This window comes from Nelumbo nucifera, chromosome 5 (assembly GCF_055504915.1).
Source record: "Nelumbo nucifera cultivar China Antique chromosome 5, China Antique-T2T, whole genome shotgun sequence".
Taxonomy (NCBI): domain Eukaryota; kingdom Viridiplantae; phylum Streptophyta; class Magnoliopsida; order Proteales; family Nelumbonaceae; genus Nelumbo; species Nelumbo nucifera.
In genome coordinates, this window is record NC_142653.1 from 42730533 (window position 1) to 42752083 (window position 21551).

Genomic DNA, 21551 nt, shown 5'->3' on the forward strand with positions numbered 1-21551 from the left:
TTTTTCAGTAGTATCCGATGGCAAATTATGAATCAGCTTCATCGGGGGATACACCAACCTGCAGCACAGCGGATATGGGAGGTGAAAACATGGTTGTTCCCATGCCAATTACCCCTTTAAACGGTCTGAACTACCTGGAGTGGGCTAAGAGCGTAAAACTCTATCTAACAGCAAGGGGTAAAGCTGGTTACATTAATGGAAAGGTGAAAGAACCCAAGGGTGAGACGGATGAACGTGATAGGTGGGACCAAGAAAACAATATGGTGATGTCTTTGCTCCTCGCAGCCATGGAACTTGATGTGAAGAACTTTATGTGGGCAGACACCGCTAGTGATATCTGGGAACAAGCCAGAACTACCTATTCTGAGCAAAGGCATTATGCCAAGGTTTACTAGTTACAAGCTGAATCCTCAACATGTAAACAGGGAAACTATAGTTTGTCTTCATATTATTCAGCCCTTATCTCCATATGGAAAGAATTGGATCATTATCAGGCTATAGAGTGGAAACATGATGATGATGATGCTAAGGCCTACAGGAAGCTGGTCTCTCAGCAACGTGTGTTTGCTTTCTTGTTGGGACTGAACCCTGCATATGAACCGTTGAGGGTACAGATCCTAGGAAGCAAAGAGTTGCCTACGGTTCACGAGGTATACTCCCTTGTTCAATCGGAAGAAAGCAGGCGGAATGTAATGGTTACAGCTGAGGGGGAGCAGCAAGTTGCTTTGGCTGCAATGAATAATAACTTCACGGGAAAGAAAAGTGACACTAAGAAGACTAATGATAAAGATAAGTTGTTCTGTACCCACTGTCGGCATTCACGACATACACGTGTGATAAGAATAAAAATTATCATATTTTTATCCCTCAATATTCAATCTTTTATACTTAATTAGTACCTAATTGGACTCACTATTCTTGTATTTCGATTCAGGGCAAGCAAGAAGGCAGCATGAGGGAAACAAGGCTAATCGGATGATTTTGCACAGTTTCGGCACCGTTCAGTAATCTGGGCATAACTCTCACATCTGGATTCCGATTGGGATGATTCAAGATGCACCAGAAAGATAAGGGAGAACTCCACAACTTTCATGTTCTGGGTTTTGACAGATTCGGTCTGCATTGAGGTCAAAATCGGGCCCAAAGATGAAGCAAATTCGTAGAGAAGCCCAGTTCATAGCTGAAGCCCAATTTGTAGAAAAGCCTTGTAGCAGCCCAATTTATTAAAGAAGCCCAACTCGAATTCAAGAATAAAGAGTCTTATCAGATTTAAATTTCAAATGTAATCCTAGAAAGATAAAGAAGATTGAGATTACTAGATAAGAGATAGGATAGGGTTAGATCAAAACTAATTAGGACTTTCTATTTTTGAGAATGAACTCCTAAAAGGAATTGGAAACAACCCCTCCTCCTAAAGCTATATAAAGGGGGGGGGGGGGGGGCTTAACTTTGGGCATCAATCAATCAATCAATCCATCTTGGAAGCAAAGCAAGAAAGAGAAAAAGAGGAAGGCGGCGGCAAGGAGATGACAACCATGAGTGGCTGAGCTTCTCTTTTCTGATTCAAGGGGAATTTTTGGTTCAATTGTGTCACCGTGAGGTTATGTGCTTAATTTAAATTCTTGCCTTTAATTCAAGTATTTGTTTATTCTTCTGCATATTTTTATGGAAGTTGATGATTAATCTAACAAATTAATTAATATTGATCTTCCTACGGCTATCCATGATTCGGTGATCTGTAATTGTCACGAATAGTGGTACAAGTAGCAATTAGGTCAATATCTTTGTGGGTCAATTGTTCGTGATAGCCTTTGACCAATGTGTTGGCATGTTTTGACCTAAAGGGAATCAACGGAACAAAATTTAATAATTGCAGCTATCTCAATTATTTTTATTTTGTTTTAACTGTTTTCATAAAATGTATTGCTATCATTAATTGATATGGAATGCTATCGTGCCCAGTCGGTTAATGATAAGTGTTGATTGAATGCTAGGTTTGGTCAACTAAACTAGGAAGGTATAAGGTTTATTATAGCTATCCTAATAAATCTAAAAGTTAAATGCTTGAATTGCAAGATCGCTATTTTTAGCCTAGGATCAGTGATCAATTGACTCAAATTGAACCCTTGGATCAGAGTTTGGTAAGACTGAAATTTTCCTTGTTAATTGTTATTTGCTATTTTGTGTTAATTGTTTAGAAATTTAATTATTTGAAATTCCCACTCTTTAAATTGTGCGCTTGGCTGAGAAATTAATTACTTGCTCCCTGTGGGATTCGACCTGGTACCACTATTACTACAATTTTACTCGTAGAGTGGAACTAGAATTAAATCTGAGGGCTTCGACAACCCGTCAACGTGACACTTGTTGGGACATCCACGGTAAACCCAAGTGGGCAACAAAGAATCAAGAACAGGGTAAAGGTTAAGGTAAGAAGAAAATGAACACAACACATGTGGCAACCCAAGATACTCAGGTCGCCGGTAGTACCCGGGACCACCCTAATAAGTCTGACCCCAAGGAAGATATAATGAATTCCTTCAGAGAGCACCTGGAATCTTATGGTAGGGCTTTGCGGCAAATGGACAGTTCAGTCACTGGTACTTCCTCTACTTCATTTGCATCTACTTCAAGTAATACGGCTTCTGCATTCCACGTCACTCCCACGGATTCCCCTTGGATCATTGACTCAAGGGCCTCCAACCACATGACCGGTAAGCCGAACTTGTTTCAGTCTTATAGCCTTTTGTCAGGAAGGGATAGAGTGAGACTTGCAGATGGTTCTTTTTCCTCCATTGCAGGCCAAGGATCCATATCTCTTCCCAATGGCCTTAACCTGAATTGTGTATTGCATGTCCCTCAACTTCCTATAAATTTGCTTTCAATTAGTAGCATTACAAGCTCCTTGAATTGTAGCGTGACCTTTTTTGCTGACTCGTGTTTTTCAGGACCTAACTTCTGGGAGGACGATTGGTAGAGGAAGCCTATTGGATTGTCTCTACATTCTCAAAAGCTAGTTTCTCGGTGTCATCCTCAGAGTCACATAGTCAGTCAAATAAGAGTCAAATTTTTTTGTGGCATAGTCGTTTAGGTCATGCTTCTTTCAAAATAATAAAGTCTTTGTTTCCAGTTTTATTTAAGTCATGTTTAGTGTCAGAGTTCATGTGTCAAACGTGTCAGTTGAGCCAACAGTGTAGAACAACTTTTCACTCAAGTAAGAAAAGATCAAATGTTCCTTTTCATGTTGTGTATTCTGATGTATGGGGGCCTACCAATGTAATCTCTGAGGGCGGATATAAGTACTTTATCACATTGATCAATGATTACTCTCGCTATACATGGGTAATTCCTATGCGTAGTAGAGACGAAGTTCCAAAGATAGTGAAAGACTTCCAGAGGATGGTGTTTACGTAGTTCCATGTTGAAATACAGATCTTCCAATCTGATAATGCAAAGGAATACTTCCATGGGGAGCTCAATGAGTTCTTTGCCTCCCACGGATCTATTCATAGGAGCTCATGCGCCAGAACACCACAACAAAATGGTGTTGCAGAAAGGAAAAACAGACACCTCCTTGAGGTAGCTCGCGGGATGATGTTACAGATGAATGTTCCAAAAAAGTTTTGGGTGGATGCTATACTTACAGCTGCTTATGTCATCAATCGCATGCCCTCCAAGGTGCTGAACTACATGGCCCCTCATCAGTTATTGTACCTTCAGTCTCCTTTATTTTCCATCCCCATGAGAGTCTTTGGTTGTCGTGCCTTTGTCCATGACTTGTCTCCATCCCGAGGTAAGTTAGACCCTCGGTCCATTCCTTGTGTCTTTTTGGGGTATCCCTCCTCTCAAAAAGGGTATCGGTGCTTTGATCCAGTTAGTCGTAAGTTTTTTGTGTTTATGGATGTGTCATTCTTTGAGTCTGAGCCATTCTTCCCTTCTTCTCCTCAGGGAGAGAGTAGTAGTGTGGAAGAGGAGAAGCAGGTCCAGGTATCTCTTCCTTCTATTTCGGACCTTACTCCCTTCCGTGTCTTCCAACGTACACGTCGTAGAGATCAGCAGTGTGATAGAGATAATGGAGCAACCAAACACTGAACAACCGATACCATTAGACTCCCAGGAGTTAAGTCCACCCCCTAACCCTGCTCCTACTGTGGATGACCTTGACATTCCTATTGCCCAACGAAAGGGAGTCAAGTCATGCACTACCAAACACCCCATTGCCCATTTTGTCTCCTATGATCACATTTCCCCCTCATACTGTGCCTTCCTATCTGCAAATGATTGCATCCCTGTTCCCAGAAATGTTGTAGAAGTCTTAAAATGCCCTGAATGGACAAATGCCATGAATGAGGAGATTAATGCTCTTCACAAAAATCAAACTTGGGAATTGGTGGATCTTCCAAAGGGGAAAGACCCTGTGGGGTGTAAATGGGTGTTCACGGTTAAGCACAAGGCAGATGGAACAATTGAAAGGTACAAAGCAAGATTAGTAGCCAAAGGGTACACACAAGTATACGAGGTTGACTATGATGAGACTTTTGCCCCAGTGGCTAAGATGAATTCAATTAGGGTTCTCCTGTCCTTAGCTGCTAATCTTGATTGGGAATTGCATCAACTGGACATAAAGAATGCTTTTCTGAATGGTGACTTAGAGGAGGAAGTATACATGGTTCAACCCCCTGGATTCTGTGCCAAGGGGAGTGAAAATAAGGTGTGCAAGCTGCGAAAGTCTCTTTATGGCTTAAAACAGTCTCCCAGAGCCTGGTTCAGTAAGTTTCACATGGAAGTTCAATAGATGGGCTTCAAACAATGTTAGTCTGATCATACACTCTTTGTGAAGAGATGTTAGGAACAAATTGCTGTATTGATAGTATATGTGGATGATATCATCATTATAGGAAGTTGGAGCTCAGAGATACAGAACTTGAAACAATTCCTTGCATCTAAATTTGAAGTGAAAGATCTAGGCCCCCTGAAGTATTTCCTTGGGATTGAAGTTGCTCACTCAGAAAAGGGTATCTTTGTCTCTGAAAGGAAATACACCCTTGATCTATTACAGGATACATGCAAATTAGGTGCAAGGCCGGCAGATACTCCTATGGATGCAGACCACAAGTTAGGTGACTGTGTTGGTGAACCTCTAAAAGATGTGAAATAGTTCCAAAGGTTAGTGGGAAAGCTGATTTATTTGTCAATGACCCGTCCAGACATTGCCTATTCCGTTGGGGTCCTAAGCCAATTCATGCACTCTCCTAAGAAACCACACATGGAGGCAACAGAGAGAGTTCTTAAATACTTGAAGAAATATCCCGAAACAGGCCTACTATTCAGTAAACACAATCACCTAAAGGTGGAAGTCTTTACAGATGCTGATTGGACAGGAGCTGTGGATGACAGAAAGTCCACTAGTGGGTATTGCACATTTGTGGGAGGAAATCTGGTGACCTGGAAAAGCAAGAAACAAAGTGTGGTAGCTAGGTCAAGCATGGAAGCTGAATATAGAGCTATGGCACATGGGGTGGCTGAAGTCCTTTGGCTAAAGAATCTTCTAGGGGAGCTTGGAGTTGTTGTTCATAGTCCTATGTCACTTTACTGTGACAACAAGGCTGCAATAAACATCGCCAGCAACCCTGTCCTACATGAGAGGACCAAGCACATTGAGGTGGACAAACACTTCATAAGGGAAAAATTGGAGAAAAGGGAAATTTGCATTCCTTATGTCAACTCCAAGGAACAACTTGCTGATGTTCTCACAAAGGGACTTCCATGCTCGCAGCACAATGAGTTATGTGACAAGCTGGGCATGATAGACATATTCAGCCCAACTTGAGGGGGAGTGTTGTAAGGCTTATTTAATTGTTACTTTATAGCTGCTGTTAGTAGGCTGACTTCTTAGGATACTGTCAGTTAGTTACTTGTTTTTTCTTATTATTTTTAGTTCTAAGATGTGCCACCAGGGGCATACTTGTAATTTCTGTTCCTTTATTAAGTTAATATAAATAGAAGACTGGCGACAGCCAGTAGCATCTATTTTCTCTCAATTGTACCTCTCTTTTTCTTCTCTTTCTCTTCTCATTCTCTCTCTCTCTCTCTCCCACTCTCCATAAATCATTACAGCCACCAACAAGTGCCACTAGCTTTTGTGTACCTTCAAGGGGAGGCCATTCTATGGTACCAATGTTACTGGCACTCCCCACCTCAGATCAATTGTTCTGATTTCAACGGAGCTAATATACTCATGGTTTGGGCCATCCAGCTATGAAGACTTTGACGAGGCCTTGGCTAAGCATAAACAGATGGGGTATGTGAAGGACTAACAAAACAAGTTCAAGAGACTTGCTTCTTGGGGTATGGGTGGCCTGAGAAGGCTCTTGTTGGTTGTTTTGTGGGAGGTTTGGGGGAAGACATTAGAATTGAAGTCACCATAGTCATGGCTGCAGCCAGTATCACTTGTCATGAGAAGAGGTTGAATTGGTTGAGGTGGTTTAACAGGCCAATTGGGCCGGTATTGAACCACCACTCCAGGTTTAGCCGCCCCCAAATGGATTGGCCCAGGTCATCGCTGCAAAAACCCAAGATTGTATTTGTTGCAATCTAATGAGGCAAATGTTGAAGAAGATACATCTCCTAGAGCTGACGGAGAGGGACTTGATGGTGTTGGGAATGAGATACCAAAAATCTCATTACAAGCTCTAACTGGTTCAGTTCCCCCCCAGACCACAGGAATTTATGGGATGATCAAAGGGAGGTCCATTTCAATGCTAGTAGACAGTTGTAGTTCTTTAAACATTATCACAAATATTTTGGCAAGCAACTCAGTCTACCAGTTAACCCCTGGAAACCTTCTTGGTCCATGCTACAAGAGGGCACAAATTGGTGTGAAGGGCTGTACAGAGCTGTTGAGCTCCAAGTCCAAGGAATTAAGCTAATGGTGGATCTCCATCCCTTGAATTTAGCAGAGCAGATATGATTTTGGATATACAATGGTTGTGGCAACTTGGGCTAAGTTGACTATGGCCTTTTCACTAGACAGCCGCAATTACTAGTTGCAAGGTTCCCTACAGGGAGCACTCCAACAAGAAGATTGTAAGGCTGTACTTAAACTTTGCCAAAACATGGACTGCCCAATATTTGTACATGGGCCTGAAGCTCTCCAGCCCAGAATTACCGTTTAAGCAACTTCCCACTAACACCCCACCTGAGGAAGTAGTGTTACAACAACTTCTCTAGGAGTATATAGATGTATTCCAAGAGATAGAAGGTTTACCACCTCCCCAAACCCAAGACCACCGAATATCTATCATGCTAGGTTCAAGCCTAGCCAATGTTAAACCTTATCCGTATATGCTCCTTTAGAAGGCAAAGATCAAAAGGATGGTGACTGATATGCTTGAGAAGGGCCTGATTCAGTCCAGTTCTACCCCATACTTGGCCCCCGTTCTTGTCCGGAGAAAAGGATGGTACTTAGAGGTTTTGTATGGACTATAGGGCCCTAAATCAAATCACTATTAAAGAACGTTTTCCAATCCTAGTGATAGATGAACTAAGAGCAGCCACTATGTTTTCTAATCTAGACTTACGGGCTAACAACCATAATTTCTGGGTACACCCAGAAGATGTCCATAAAACAGCATTCGGGACACATGAGGGGCACTATGAGTTCCTAGTCATGCCATTTGGTCTGACCAATGCTCCCTCCACCTTCTAGTCCTTGATGAATGATGTGTTCCATCCTTTTTTTTTTGCCATTTATCTTGGTGCTTTTTGATGACATATTGGAACATAGTAGTAATTGGCCTTCTCACTTGCAATATCTTAAGGTGACACCTGGTTTGTTGAGAACCAGGTACACTACTTGGGTCTTTTCAGGAAGACTTGTGTACACTACTTGGGTCACATTGTGTGTACTGGACAGGTGATGGCCAACCTAGAGAAGATTAAGCATGGTTAAATGGCCCAAGCCCAATTCTGTCAAAAGCCTTAGGGGCTTCTTGGGCTTAACAAGCTATTCATTCCCCATTATGGACCGTCTACGGACCCCCTAACCCAAGTGCTTAATAAGAACTCCTTGTGGGGGGAGTAGGCTCAAAAGGCCTTTGAATCTCTCAAGAAGGTCATTTCCTCCCCTCACACACTCAGTTTACCAACTTCTCTAAAGAGTTCATCATATAATGTGATGCATTGAAGAACGGGAACAGAATTGTTCTTATGCAATAGGGAAGGCCCATCACCTATTTCAGCAAGGCCTTGGCTCCTCAAACCTAGATAAAGTCTATTTATGACAGGGAACTTATGGTCATTGCTCTATCTATCATAAATGGTGATCTTACTTGTTGGGCCATCTTTTTGTCATCTGCACCATCCACCAAAGTTTGAAATATCTTCTGGAACAGCAGGCTCATAGTCTAGACCAACAATGTTGGCTATATAAGTTGCTGGATTTCGACTATAAGGTGGAGCATAAACCATGCCCAACAAACGAGTGGCTAATGCCCTCTCCAAGGCCCATGAATTGTCTTTGTTGCTCAAATCTAGGCTCATTTTTTCACTTGCTAAGAAGCTCAAAGAGGAAACCCGGAACCATAGTTCCTTGGCCCACATTAGATTGGAGTTGCAAGCTGACCCACCATTGCTCCAAGGTACACTCTAAAGAGCTCAAATCTGTTCCACAAGTGTTGCTTGGTGTTGGTGGCTGGATCTCTTCTCAAGGAAGTGTTGCACCTATTTTCATGAATCATCACTTAGTAGACATTTAGGGGTTCTGCAAACCTACAAATGCATTATGTAACACAATGTTCTATTTTCCAAAGAAATAAGGCCGACACTTAGGCAACTGCAAGTCTCCTTCAGCCCCTCCCCATCCTTGAACAGGTGTGGGATGAAATAACTATGGATATTACAATAGGCCTGCCGATTATAGCAGTAAAGTCCATTATCACGGTGGTGGTCAATAGACCAACCAAGTATGGTCATTTTGCTATTCTCTCTCATCTTTACTCCACAGCTCAAGTAGCAAGAGTTTTTGTGCAAGAGATTACCGTACAGTAAGGCACACCACCTTCTATTATCACAGATAGAGATTCGACCTTTATGAGCCATTTTTGGATTGAGTAATTCAAGGTTCAAGGTACCAAGATGGGCCACTGTAAGCTATCATCCCCAAACTGATGGGCAATCTAAGGTTGTGAATAGATGCTTGGAAACTTATTTGTGAAGCTTCACAGGAGAAAGACCCAAGTGGTGGGTAGATTAGTTGTCATGGGCCAAGCTATGGTACAACATAATGAGCCAATTCAAGGCTTTATATGGATGAGACCCACCATCCATATTCCCTTATGAAAACAGGTCAGCAATTATTGCTTAGGTGGAAGAGTAGCTTCTTTAGAGAGATGAAATGCTAAAGTCCTTAAAGGATCATTTGAAGTGGGCAGATGAAGGTGCAATATGACCAGAAACACAGGTAGTCCTTACCAGATGGGGACATGGTTTTAACTCAAATTACAACTTTATTGTCAAGTCTTGGTAGCAAGGTGCAACAGGCCCAAATTGGCTCTTTGCTTTTTCAGCCCATTTCGTATTATAAAGTGCATTGGTCCAGTAACTTACCATTTGGCTCTACCTCCTACTTTTCAACTACACCAGGTCTTCCATGTATCTTTACTGAAGCATAATGTGGGAAACAATACTCCCATCTTGATTACTCTCTCCAATTTCAATGCAAATGGGGATCTACAACCTCAACAACTAGAGATATTGCATTACCATTGGATCTATTGAGGGAGAAGGTTCACTAAAGTCTTGGTGGCTTGGAAGCATTTTCCTAAGGAGGACGCTACTTGGGAGGATTATATGGCCTTTGTTTGGTAGTAACCAACTACCAACTTTGAGGGCAAGGTCATAGTCGAGTCAAGGAGGGACTATTTGATAGAATAGAGGCCCATAGCTTGACTTATGTCCAGATTCAAGGGTCTTATGGACAAGTTGAAATCGAGATGCATAAGGTCCTCAACAATCTAAAGGATGTGATATCAATGATGACAACTAATTATGAGAAGATCGTCCCGGTCAATTAAAGGAAGGTGACTCAAAAGGTTCCAGTCAAGGCAGTGCTTGCCAATCCAACTCCTGCCCCTTCTCCTTGTCCAAAGTTCCATCATATCTCACTATCAATCTCTCCCCTCTTTGTCAAGACCTCTTTATCAGGATTATTGATTCTGATCTTGATAACAAGAAGTCCCAAACAAGCCATCAATACAAAAATTTTTCCTTTTTCTTTCTGCAAAATTTCATGTAGAAAATGAGATTTAAGAAGACATTTTTTTTGAAGAATAAAAATAAAAATTCATTAGAACAAGGAAAATAGAATACAATAGAAAGGTAATAAGACATCACCCGAAGAGGAAGCAAACCCAAGGAACCCAACAAAGATCTCAAGACTCCCATACTAAAACCCAAAACACCAATCTCAAGCAAAGGCCAAGGAAACGACCCAAAAAAAATCCCCATGGAAGTGAATACATCCAACCCCACCCCTGAACAGAAACTTAATCCCTCCTTGCTCCACGACCAAAACCTCAATCTTCCTCCATAAACTCATCCTCCCAGCAAGGTTCAAAAAATCGAAACGTATCAGCCAATACGTATTGTATCGGGAGCACCCCGATACGCCCCTACAGAGGGTGTATCAGGGTTTTGACAGGTTCAGGGGGTGGAGGAACCTTAAACCGGCCCCCCTGAACCGGATTTGAAAAAAAAAGTTAAAAAATAAAAAAGCAGTACCGGTACGCCCCTACCGGCGTATCGGGCGTATTGATATTTAGAACCTTGCCTCTCGGCTTGAAACATCTTCGTCTCAACACTTGTCACCTTCCCGATGAACTTTTTTGTTCACCTTCTCTTCCCTTTTCCTTCTTTCAACCTCCTCAAAGGCCCTTCTAGCAAACTCCTCACCACCCAAGAAAAACAAACCCTGACTCTTTCCAATCATTGACGTCTCTATCCACCAAATTCTGGAGAGTCCCACACCCTGTCCTGGTGTTAGGATTTTATCTGATAGTTTTATCTGTCAGGATTTAAATAGAACATAGAGAAGGTAAAATACAGGATTTATCTAGTGTGTACTGCATTAAGGGTTCTGTAGTTGCTAGATACCTTACAAAGTCACAGGGATGTAAAGCTAGCAAGTCATGACAAAAAAGAGGGCAAAACAACTCAAGAAATGGTTTTAATCTATTAACTTTATTCAGATAAAAAGCACCGGAGAACAGAGAATTGAACAAAAGGGTTAAAAATTTTATGTTGGCAGTAAAGCATTGGTCATGAATCAAGAAAAAGAAACTCACTAAAGTAAACAGATTAGTTTTCTATAGTGACCAAATGTATTGTCAACATAGCAATTGAGATGTTTCCAATGTTGTGAATGGTAACAAGAATCCAAAGCATTAAAGAACAAATAAAAATATTACTCATTATTGCAGTGAGTTACCTTGTGAGTACTGTTTTGACAATTGAACCCATTGACAGTGCCTAAATAGAAACTAGAAGAAATCCAACACAATAATTATGAGTATAGAAACTAGAATAATTCCAATACAACAAATAGAGTAGACTAGTTAACATTAAAACAGAGTTGGCCCCTTCAGTTACTGATCCTCACCATTTATCAACTGGAGACCATATTTTGACTCGCTGTCCAATTAGCATCTCACCTTTACCTCTAATTCCCTACTTATTACATAAATTATTGTCCATTCAGAGATTAAATTATGCACCAAGGGAACATTTACAATGATACTAAGGGCATGGGATTTGTTTACCTTTGATGACAAATACTCCTGACTATTGATTTTTGAAATTTTAGAATGATCAGAAAGAACACCACTATTTTCCATCTCAGCTTCTTCCAAAGAGTGGCAGTTTCTTAAACCTTTGTGGGCAGAGGCCTGTGACTCTGATAATGAATGCTCTGTAGCTAATGAGCAAGAAAAAGATGAAACTTGATGTTTCTTCCCCAATTTTTCTTCAGTGATTTCAGACCATCCCTTCTTATTCTCACTAATAGAACTCTCACTAGTCATTCCCATTGATTTTGATTTATTTGGAGAATGTGCCTGTTTTATCTTTGTTCTAGTACTTTCCTGCCTGACGGTTTTATGGTGTTCTCCTCCTTGCACCTGAGATTTCTCTGTTATTTCTTTGTTCCTTGCCAAAGAATTAGGTTGTTTGTATGATGGAAAATTCATCATATTGCACTTTATCACATCCGCCTGCATGCTGTCGTCTTTAAATTTCCTACCACGTTTAGCAACAGGGCTAGCAGGCTGAAACATAAAAAAGAAACATTCTATTAGAACATCAAACCTGTGAGGTATTTGTCTAAGCCATTTGCAAGTCAAAAAGGCCACTAACAAGCTACCCGAGTATGAGGTTCAAACATATGAAGGAGCCTGTCAATGAAATTTTTACCAAAAGAGCATTCACCAAGGCAACTTGAATTAGCCTGCAGATGACAAATAATACTAAGCCTTGGACAAAGACAGATGACTTTTTTCTTTTTTTCATAGAAATCAAATTTAATCTGCTAAATAACTTACTTTCCCACATTTAACATCGATGCCAACTTTGTAGAAAGATGATGGCAACAAGACCACTGCTGAAGTTTGAGATGAGAACATGCAATTATGACTCAATGATTTTATAATGAAAAGACCTATGTCTGCCAGGATATGCAGCTTCTGTAATACAAAGAATGCAATTATTAGTAAATAGGAAGCAAAGCTCATGAAACAAAAGTTTTCCTATAGAAGATCTACAAAACATATCTTTCTTTTCAAAACATGGATCTAAAACACGTACAGGAGTCTTATGAATATCGACAGCATCTTCTGCCTTCTTAACAGCATGAAGAATACTTAGTAGATATGAGACGGTATCGCTAACAACATTCTTACTGCTATCAATGGAGCTAGCATTGATTAATGCTTGCAAGAAGACAAATAAGGGGCTGCCCAAAAAATAGAAAAAAACATTATTATGGTTTAATATTCCTGAATTTATGTGCTGTAACCAGACAAATGCATTTACTACCTGCAAAACTGAGCAAAATTTTCTTCACTTTGATTGTTATCAGAAGGGAAACCATCATCATGAGCAAGAACATGGATAAGGAAGACCACCACGTATTCAGGATAAACTGTCATTGTTCTTCCTTTTAAATCCTGAACTGTAGAAGTTTGGCAGATCCTCGCCTCTTTACTGTAATCCTCGATAAATTCGGCTAGATACTTCAAAGACTAGGACAGGCAAAAAGCATATCAATTTCAGAAAACAGTGGTAACTATGAAGAAAAGCAGAATTGACAAAAGAGTAAATATACATCTAAAAGACAAACATACATCAGCTCGGATATCTTCAAGACAATCTGAAGCACCTAATGCTAAAGCACATGCATATCTGGTAGGAATAGCATGTTCCTTCAAAAGCTTATGTATTTTATCTAGAAATGATCTTCGTACAAGAGATGAGGGATCCTGAAATATCACAGAAGATAACAGGTTACAAAAGTAAGCAAGTTAAAAGTATCATATAAAGAAGTGTAACTTTCGTTTTTGGTAAAAGTACAAAGTGTAGCTAGGTAAGGCAGAATGATTTGAACTTCAAACTGAATTAGGAAACAAACAACAACCAAGCAGAGAAACGCAAAAATCATGGTTTTCAATGATAATGAATATTGAAAACAATAATTATTGCATACCTTTAATGCAAATTACATGAGAAAAATAATCAGATAATTAATAGATTGGCAATATGTGTATATATTTAGAAAGACACATGACTAAAAATGATGGCAAATATTAGCATACTCATGGAATGGGAAAATTTACTCTCTCCATAAAGCTAATAGGCAAAATTACTCCAGAGTTTCATTAGAGGGAAATTGAAGGAAAACCTCTACAGAAAGCTAAGTAGCTACCCTAGGATAGATGTTTTTAACTTAAAAAAGTCCATCACCTAGGCAGGTGCCAAAGTGACAAGGCACCCCCCTGTCACCTAGCCTCGCCTTGGAGCCTTCAAAACTATGCACCAGACAGTGGCACATTGTAAAACATTCATTGGCTAGCAGAGCACCCATGGCTGTGGAATGAACAGAGCCCAATCTTATGTCATATAGTTAAATTTTAAGGGATATAGTATGGGCAATCTTGGAAACTCCAGTATAGCTAGGGTGTTCAGAAACAATAATCAAGGTTTAAAATAGTCCTAAATTTCCTAATATTTCCACAACATATTCCCATTTCCATGGGTAGCGAAACGAAATTTTATTGGAATGACATATTCCCCAGTGAATACTACCAACAATATGTGAAGTACAAGAGATTTACTGGAATCAACATGTTCCCCAATAAACACTACCAGCACTATGAGAAATACAAGAGATAGTATTATAAGTTGGTGACGATATTTTAAATATGTGGAGTATCAATGTTATTACTTGCCAAACTTACATGATCACCACTTGAGCCAGCTTGATATCCATTACAAACATGAAATTAAAGATTAATTTTTGTTTGTGTGATAGATTATTTGGTTGACCTATTAGAGCCATTTGCACTTTTTATGAGTTAAAAATTTGCTTTATCTCATTCTATCACGTAATTTTGAACCTTAAGGTTTACAAGACAACTTCAAAACATATTCTTTGTCTATAACCTTAGTTTCTTAGCTTTGTTTAATGATTTGGAATAAGATAATAATTTAAAAAGGTGTGCCTATGCTTCTTTTATCATTTCATAAAATATCATTCTACATTCTTCACATATTTTACAATGTTTCCACCATGTTTATAATTTTTACAATATTTCCAACATGTTTCCTATATTTGGACAACCAATATTTCCACCGAAACCAACATTTTAAACCTTGGCAGCAATGTCGATATACTAGTATTACTTGAGCAATATGGTGGTGGAATGTGACTCTAGGGTGGTTATGAGCTTGTTTAAGGGTAATAACCATGGTTCATGGCAGAACCAACATGCTTCAAGGAAGATAAGAGAGCTGTCAAGGGAAATGGGGCAGTTTTAATGTGGACTACGCATGTCTTCCAATGGGTGGGATGATGCACTAGCAAAACAAGTAATGGCCAGCAATCAGCTATTTTGGGGAGTTACCTCCTACTGATTGTATGTAATATGTAAAAGAAGGGTTAGGTGGCAAATGCTGACCTAAAATCTGGGCTCTAGGCACTTCTATGATTATAAAATATTCTTTTGGTCATATTTAATAAATCTTTAAAGTTACCAATAAAAATGTTTCATCCATAAGTATGAGAGTTCAGAGTGTTTAAGAGTCCAGGACCTCTAGGTTAGCAAAGTCTATATAAGGTTCAGATCGTCATAAAAGAGATTGACAAAATCAAGAATAACTTTGTTTTTTTCGTTGGAATCTTTACAAGGGTGAAATTCTGAAACATTTTTTCTTTGGTGTAACACCATTGAAGGCCTATGACCCCATACTTGACTAGGGATAAGGAACTCCTCTCACAAATTTCCTATGTAGCACTCCTCTTTTGATCATTATTTTTCATTTTTTAACCATTTCACATCATTCGAGAGATTTGGCCATCCCTAGGTTTGTTCTACATTAACCTTCTTGCAATGTTACTTTTTGGCAGGTTCTGTATCCCACACGATGGTACTTAGTTTTCATACAAATTCTTGTTCTACAGCATGCCTTTGTCATATCAACATATCTACACTTTGAAAAAATCTCCATAGGTACTATAACAAAAAGGCATCAAAAATTTCTAAGAACCAATTATTACTTCATTGTTCAACATCCAATGCAAATTAATATAGATATAATATCATCAAGAAATAGCCTTTGATAGTAGTCCATGCTTCAAAGGATCAATCAATTCCTCTACCTCTAACACAGTAAGAAGATAAACAGCTTTAACGATTCTAGAGTTTCCTATTCAATTTGACCAATTATAAAACATGAGTTATAAAAGATAACAGGAATATAGGACAATTCCATTGCTTTACAATGCATGAAAAGGAGGGGTTTAGAAGGACTGACCATTTTACTATCAACATAGACAATCCATTGTAGAAATTGTCCATTGTACTACCAGGTACCAGCTTCTTGTTTTATAAAATGCACCAGCCAACAATTCCAGTTGAAAATGGAAGATTTAAAGGGCTTTACCATATCATCTTGATTTAAGGTGCATTAATAGCAAAATATAAGAAACTACAATTCCCGAAACCTTCTCCAAGATGATAAGCAATCTTGAAGATAGAATTCTACTTGTTTACATTATGTTTCAGAAAGGAACCAGTTTAACTACCTATTGTCATGGATTTTTAAATATTTACATATATTTATGGTTGAAAGTCTTATGCTTCAAGAGATCCATAAGACCAAAGTCACCTAGACCCAAGAGTCAATTAAAATTCGGGATTCTGATGGCCACAGATATAAATAGCCCCTTACAGACCAAGTACCAAACAAATCTTACAAGCATCTGGCCTTTATAGGACTAAAGAAGCACATATGACACAAACACAATTTTCTATTGTTTTGAACAATTTGGCAGCTGCCAAAAAGTAGAAAAATAGAAAGACCAAAAAAGTCTGGAGCTTTCAATATACATTTTGCAGGCAGGTCCCAAACAACATGTAGAGTACCCATCTATTTCAAATGACTTGTGAACAGCAACCAATAAACCTTTCATATTTTAGTTTACTATTCTGATTACTAGACACATCATGTTATTTGTTTGTATGAACAACAGTACAGTGATATGCATACCATAGCTTTCAGAACAGTTATGTGAAAAATCTGAGGTGGTATATGAAAATCCCATCTTCTAGCAAGCCGGAGAACTGACATTGCAGCAGCTAGTCTGATATGAGCCTTGTCATTTTCACTGCATTGCATAATATCCACAAAGAAATTAACCATACGAACAACCTGCCTCTACAATCTGATCAAACGGTTGCAGATTAGACATAACCAAATTGTGGAAATATTAATCAGTGAGTGCATAATTTGTATGCATGCATGTATGTAGGGTGTCAATGGACCGGTTTTGAGTTGGACCCTGTCCAAACAAAAATCAATTTGGACGGACTGAATGGACCAACCAAACATATTGAATTGAACCAGTCCAGACTTAATGGTCCAAAGTATTTATTGGATTGGATTGGACCTGGCCCATCCGTAATGAATTTATATTGGATCGGGTTGGATTGAGCCAATATCTGGTCCATTGATAGAAGATAAGAATATAGGTGTCAATAGACCAGATTTGGGTTGGAACCAGTCTAAATTAAAACAAATTTGAACAGATTGAATGGTCCAGACATTGAATTGGACCGGTCCAAAATATTCATTGGATTGGAGTGGACCTGGTCCATTTGTAATGGACTCACATTGGACTGGATTGGATTAGACCAAATCCAGTTCAATTGACACCCCTACATGTATACATATATATATATATATATTATTAACACAAATATTATGAAAACTATTATAATAATTTTTCTACTTTTAAGAAATTTTTTTAAATTTATTACTTAATTTCGTTATTTTAAATATTTACAATTTAGTTATGTTAAATATTTCTTTATTTAAAATATTTAGTTATTTAAATATTTAAAATTTTCGTTATTTAAGCTTTACTTATTTTAGAGTCATTACATAATATTAAATATTTTGTGATATAATTATTTAGCCATTTTTAGTATTTCTTTTATTTAATATATTTAGTTGTTTAAATATTTCAATAACATTTTTTTACATTTTAATTTTTATTATTTAAATACATTTTAAATAATTTTTTAAAATATTATTCAGTAATTAAATTGAATAATTTGTAAAATTAGAATTTATGTTGTTATTACATAATTTCTTTATGAATTTCGTAAAAATATAAAATTATTAATAATACAAATATTATTAAATCTATTATAATTATTTTGTGTTTTTCATAAATATTTTAAAGTTATTACATAATTTCGTTATAATATTTAAATAATTCTTTAATTCAAACTTTCTTTAGATAAATATAGATGAGAAAGTGGGGGAGAGGATAAATAGGAATTAGAGATAATTTAGGAGAGAATAATGGGTTTGTTGGGAAAGTGGAGAGAATAGAAGGGAATTGGAGTGAGACTCTAGTAAAGGGGATGGTGGTGTCACATGGCTAGACATAAGAAAATCTACTCTATCTTTCTTTATATCTATTGGTTGTCTGCAAAAAATGACATGGAATAATATAAAATAAAAAATTCAAGAAAAGGAAAAAAAAGATTAACTTCCTTGTTTTAGTATATATATATATTAGATAGATAGATTCCAAGCCTGGTTGGCCAGGCTAGGCCCGAAGTATTAGGCCCTGGGCTGGCCTGCAAATTTCTGGGCTGGAGCAGGTTTTACACAAAACCAAGGCGGCAAGGCCCAAGCCCGGAAATTTGCAGGCCAGGCCCAACAAGGCTAGACAATCAGGCCTAGCATAATGACACAAAAAACTTTGGACTAATGTGCAAGTGCACACTAAAAGGGGTGCACTATATATGCAAATGTTGATTAAAATTATATATGAGCAAGAAGATTGAATGCATTCTTTCAGAAGTTTACCACCCAAGGTATTAAAGGAACTTTTAGAGGTGCTAGCGATTGGTACAGGCACAACTGGAAATGGCAACTCCTCTAGTGCTAAACCTTTTTCTTTTGTTGTACAAGGGCTGAGATTGGCTGTAAATTTTGGGTTATTTTTCAATAAATATGAAGCTTTACAATTGACAATGAAGAATAACAACAATAAATTGTTATGACAGTGAGCTGCTAACTTAAAAAGTTAAAGAATCCAACTTTGCATATTGATTAGATATCACACCTTAAGATGATATCACCCGAAATATCACCTTCAGGTAGCATCTTCAATAAAATATTCAGCAGTTCCCTAACTTCATATTTGACATGAGCTCCTTGATGTGGCAAAAAACTTTTCACAAGTGCTTTCAGTCCACAAATCTGTAAAGTGCATACCATTAAACCAGAAGGAACAAAATAAAGTATCACTTCAAAGCCAAAGTATAATTATAAATAGTCCATGATACCCAGATACACATAATTGCTTAGCATACAGGTGTTGGAGACTATAATACTGCATGATACTTTTAAATGTACTCTATAGCAATAATACTTTTAAAATATGTAAAATGGTATGTAACAAATTATGCTATAAAAAATCTGCTCAACTTATTTTAATTAAATTAGGAAATACACAAGTCTTGATAAATGACATTTAGCTTCAAAAACAAGATGAAAGCGCATGATATGAGCAGGGTTCAAAGTATCGACACATATCGGCCCGTATCTGCCGATACTTATCGTGCCGATGGCTTCCCGATACACCCCTACAGGGGTTGTATCGGGTCAGACAATGTTCAGAGGGTCGCCGGGACTTGAACCATGTAATGAGCATAACCTATAAATATTAATTAAAGTGGCGGCAGCACATTAAGCTTCTGCTCCTCCTTTCAACTCTTGTGTTCTACTGCTTCTCCTCCCTCTTCCTCTTCCTTCCTCTTACCTTTCTTCTTATTTTCGATCATGAAATCCATTAGGGTTCAAGACTGATAACAGTCCTGAACTTCTACTTGGTATCAGAGCTAGGGTTTCTCATGTGAGTCTAGTGCAGCCGCCACATGAGAACCATCTAAGGCTGGAAGCTGAGAAAGCAGAGTTCGTTGACTGGTTCTTGGAGATCTCCAGAGGATTAGCAGCTGTTTGAAGAAGTGCCACAGTTGCAGCGAGTTGGTGATCAGGAAGAATCAGAGAAGGTTAGGGTTCGGGTAACCTTGGTAGGCAGCGAACTGCATCCTATTGTAAGTCTTTTATTTTATGAGAGAAGTAATATCAGAGAAGATAGGTTGGACCTATCCAGCAAGGGTGGCCGAACCACTCTAGGGTTTTATCTCTCTATTCTCTAGGGTTTTGTCTTATCCCTGCGGCAAACCCTAGTATTGGACTGAACCTTGTGATCTTATCCCTGCAGCAAACCCTAATAGTTCTCCTCAACATTGATTAGTTTTAGGGTTTCATATTAACCCTAATACAAACCTTATCCGTATGGTACTGTCTAGAGTGTACGGCTTCTAGGACTGATTAAAACCTCAAATTGGCTTCAGCGCATATCAGATTGTTCTTCAAACTGTTTTTCAGTTTTCTTTTGGGGTTTCGAACACTTCTAAAGGGGTGAAAACAGTTCGGACTGTTGCTGTTGTGTGTGGTTATTGATTTCAGATCAGTTTTATACATGTTTCATGCACATCTACCGTGAGTACAGATTGGTTCTATACTGATTTTGTGATTGTGGTTGGTAGTCCTAGTGCTGGTTTTGACTGTAGTAAACCTAATTTTGAGACTTCTGGTTCTTGACCGAAATGGAGTTTAAGAATCAGGCAGAAGGCAGTTTTGGGAACAGTAGTTATGGTGGTGGTTCTGAGACAGGTTTTCAGATTACAACCGTAAAGTTTGATGGATCAAACTATTTGGAATGGGCCCAATCAACCATGATGGCTATTGGGGGAAGGGGCAAAGTAGGGTATCTCTTGGGAGATGTGGCAGAACCTTCCAAGGGAGACCCTATGTATACCAAGTGGGTCCAAGAAAACTACTTGGTTATGACATGGCTCTGTAATTCTATGCAGCCCCATATCAGCCGAAATTACTTATGGGCAAAGACAGCCAAGGAGATATGGGATGTGATGAAAGAGACTTACTCCCAACCCCTTAATGTTGCCAGAGCATATGAATTGAAATGTGAGGTGAATTCCCTTAAACAAGGAGAGAAACCGGTGTCGGTCTACATCTCTACCTTGAAGTCCCTGTGGCATGAGATTGATCACTTAGAGACTCTTGAGTGGGAGAGTCCCAAAGATGCTCAGATACATAGAAAGCACATCGAGACAAACAAAGTGTTTGAGTTCCTGGTAGGACTGAATTCAGAATATGATATTGTGAGGCAGCAGATTTTGACCAAAGATAGTGTGACCCTCTCTCAGGCATACTCCTTAGTGCACAGTGAAGAGACCAAGAGGAAAGTCATGATGCAACCTCAGCCGCTTACACCTGCCTTGGTAGCTGTCAAACCCAAAACAGGGGGTGATTCGGAGAGGGACAGAAAGAAGAAAGATAAAAGGGACGTGGTGTGTGAGCATTGCAAGAAACCTAAACACACAAAAGAAACATGTTGGAAGCTGCATTCACATTTGGTCCTGACAAAGTTGAGAAATAAAAAGGGTAATGCTCATGTGGCTATGACTACTGATTCAACATCCTCATCTGGCACAAGAGGCACACCATTAGAGACCTTAGCTGCAGTTCGGGCTGCTCTAATACAATTGGAGAAGGAAGTTGGCAGTTCAGCTCAGTTATCGCAGTCATCGTCAGCCCCGATCACATCAGCCTTTGCACACTCAGGTACTCAAGCCTCAGCCTACCATGCCTCCGCTCCAGGTACTACTGAACCTTGT

The 21551-nt window shown here is 38.9% G+C and overlaps 1 protein-coding gene across 6 annotated transcripts in view; it reads right to left on the bottom strand.

Annotated features, from left to right (window-relative positions):
* The window catches only part of LOC104587041 (ARM repeat superfamily protein), a 95195-nt gene that overhangs the window by 13921 nt on the left and 59723 nt on the right, over positions 1 to 21551 (bottom strand). For 3 of the 6 annotated variants that reach the window (XR_016076292.1, XM_010244478.3, XM_010244476.3), the window contains exons 17-26: positions 18908 to 19044; positions 16816 to 16933; positions 13395 to 13529; positions 13087 to 13292; positions 12856 to 13003; positions 12594 to 12734; positions 12416 to 12499; positions 11817 to 12320; positions 11657 to 11724; positions 11486 to 11537 (exon numbers count right to left, since the gene is read on the bottom strand). Coding sequence is in view for 4 of the 6 variants with exons in the window: in XM_010244478.3 (XP_010242780.1) it covers positions 11486 to 11537; positions 11657 to 11724; positions 11817 to 12320; positions 12416 to 12499; positions 12594 to 12734; positions 12856 to 13003; positions 13087 to 13292; positions 13395 to 13529; positions 16816 to 16933; positions 18908 to 19044 (1593 nt within the window). In the remaining 2 variants the exon portion in view is untranslated. The remainder of the gene's footprint in view (positions 1 to 11485; positions 11538 to 11656; positions 11725 to 11816; positions 12321 to 12415; positions 12500 to 12593; positions 12735 to 12855; positions 13004 to 13086; positions 13293 to 13394; positions 13530 to 16815; positions 16934 to 18907; positions 19045 to 21551) is intronic. The other 3 variants (XR_016076293.1, XM_088887864.1, XM_010244480.3) reach the window with 1 other exon arrangement.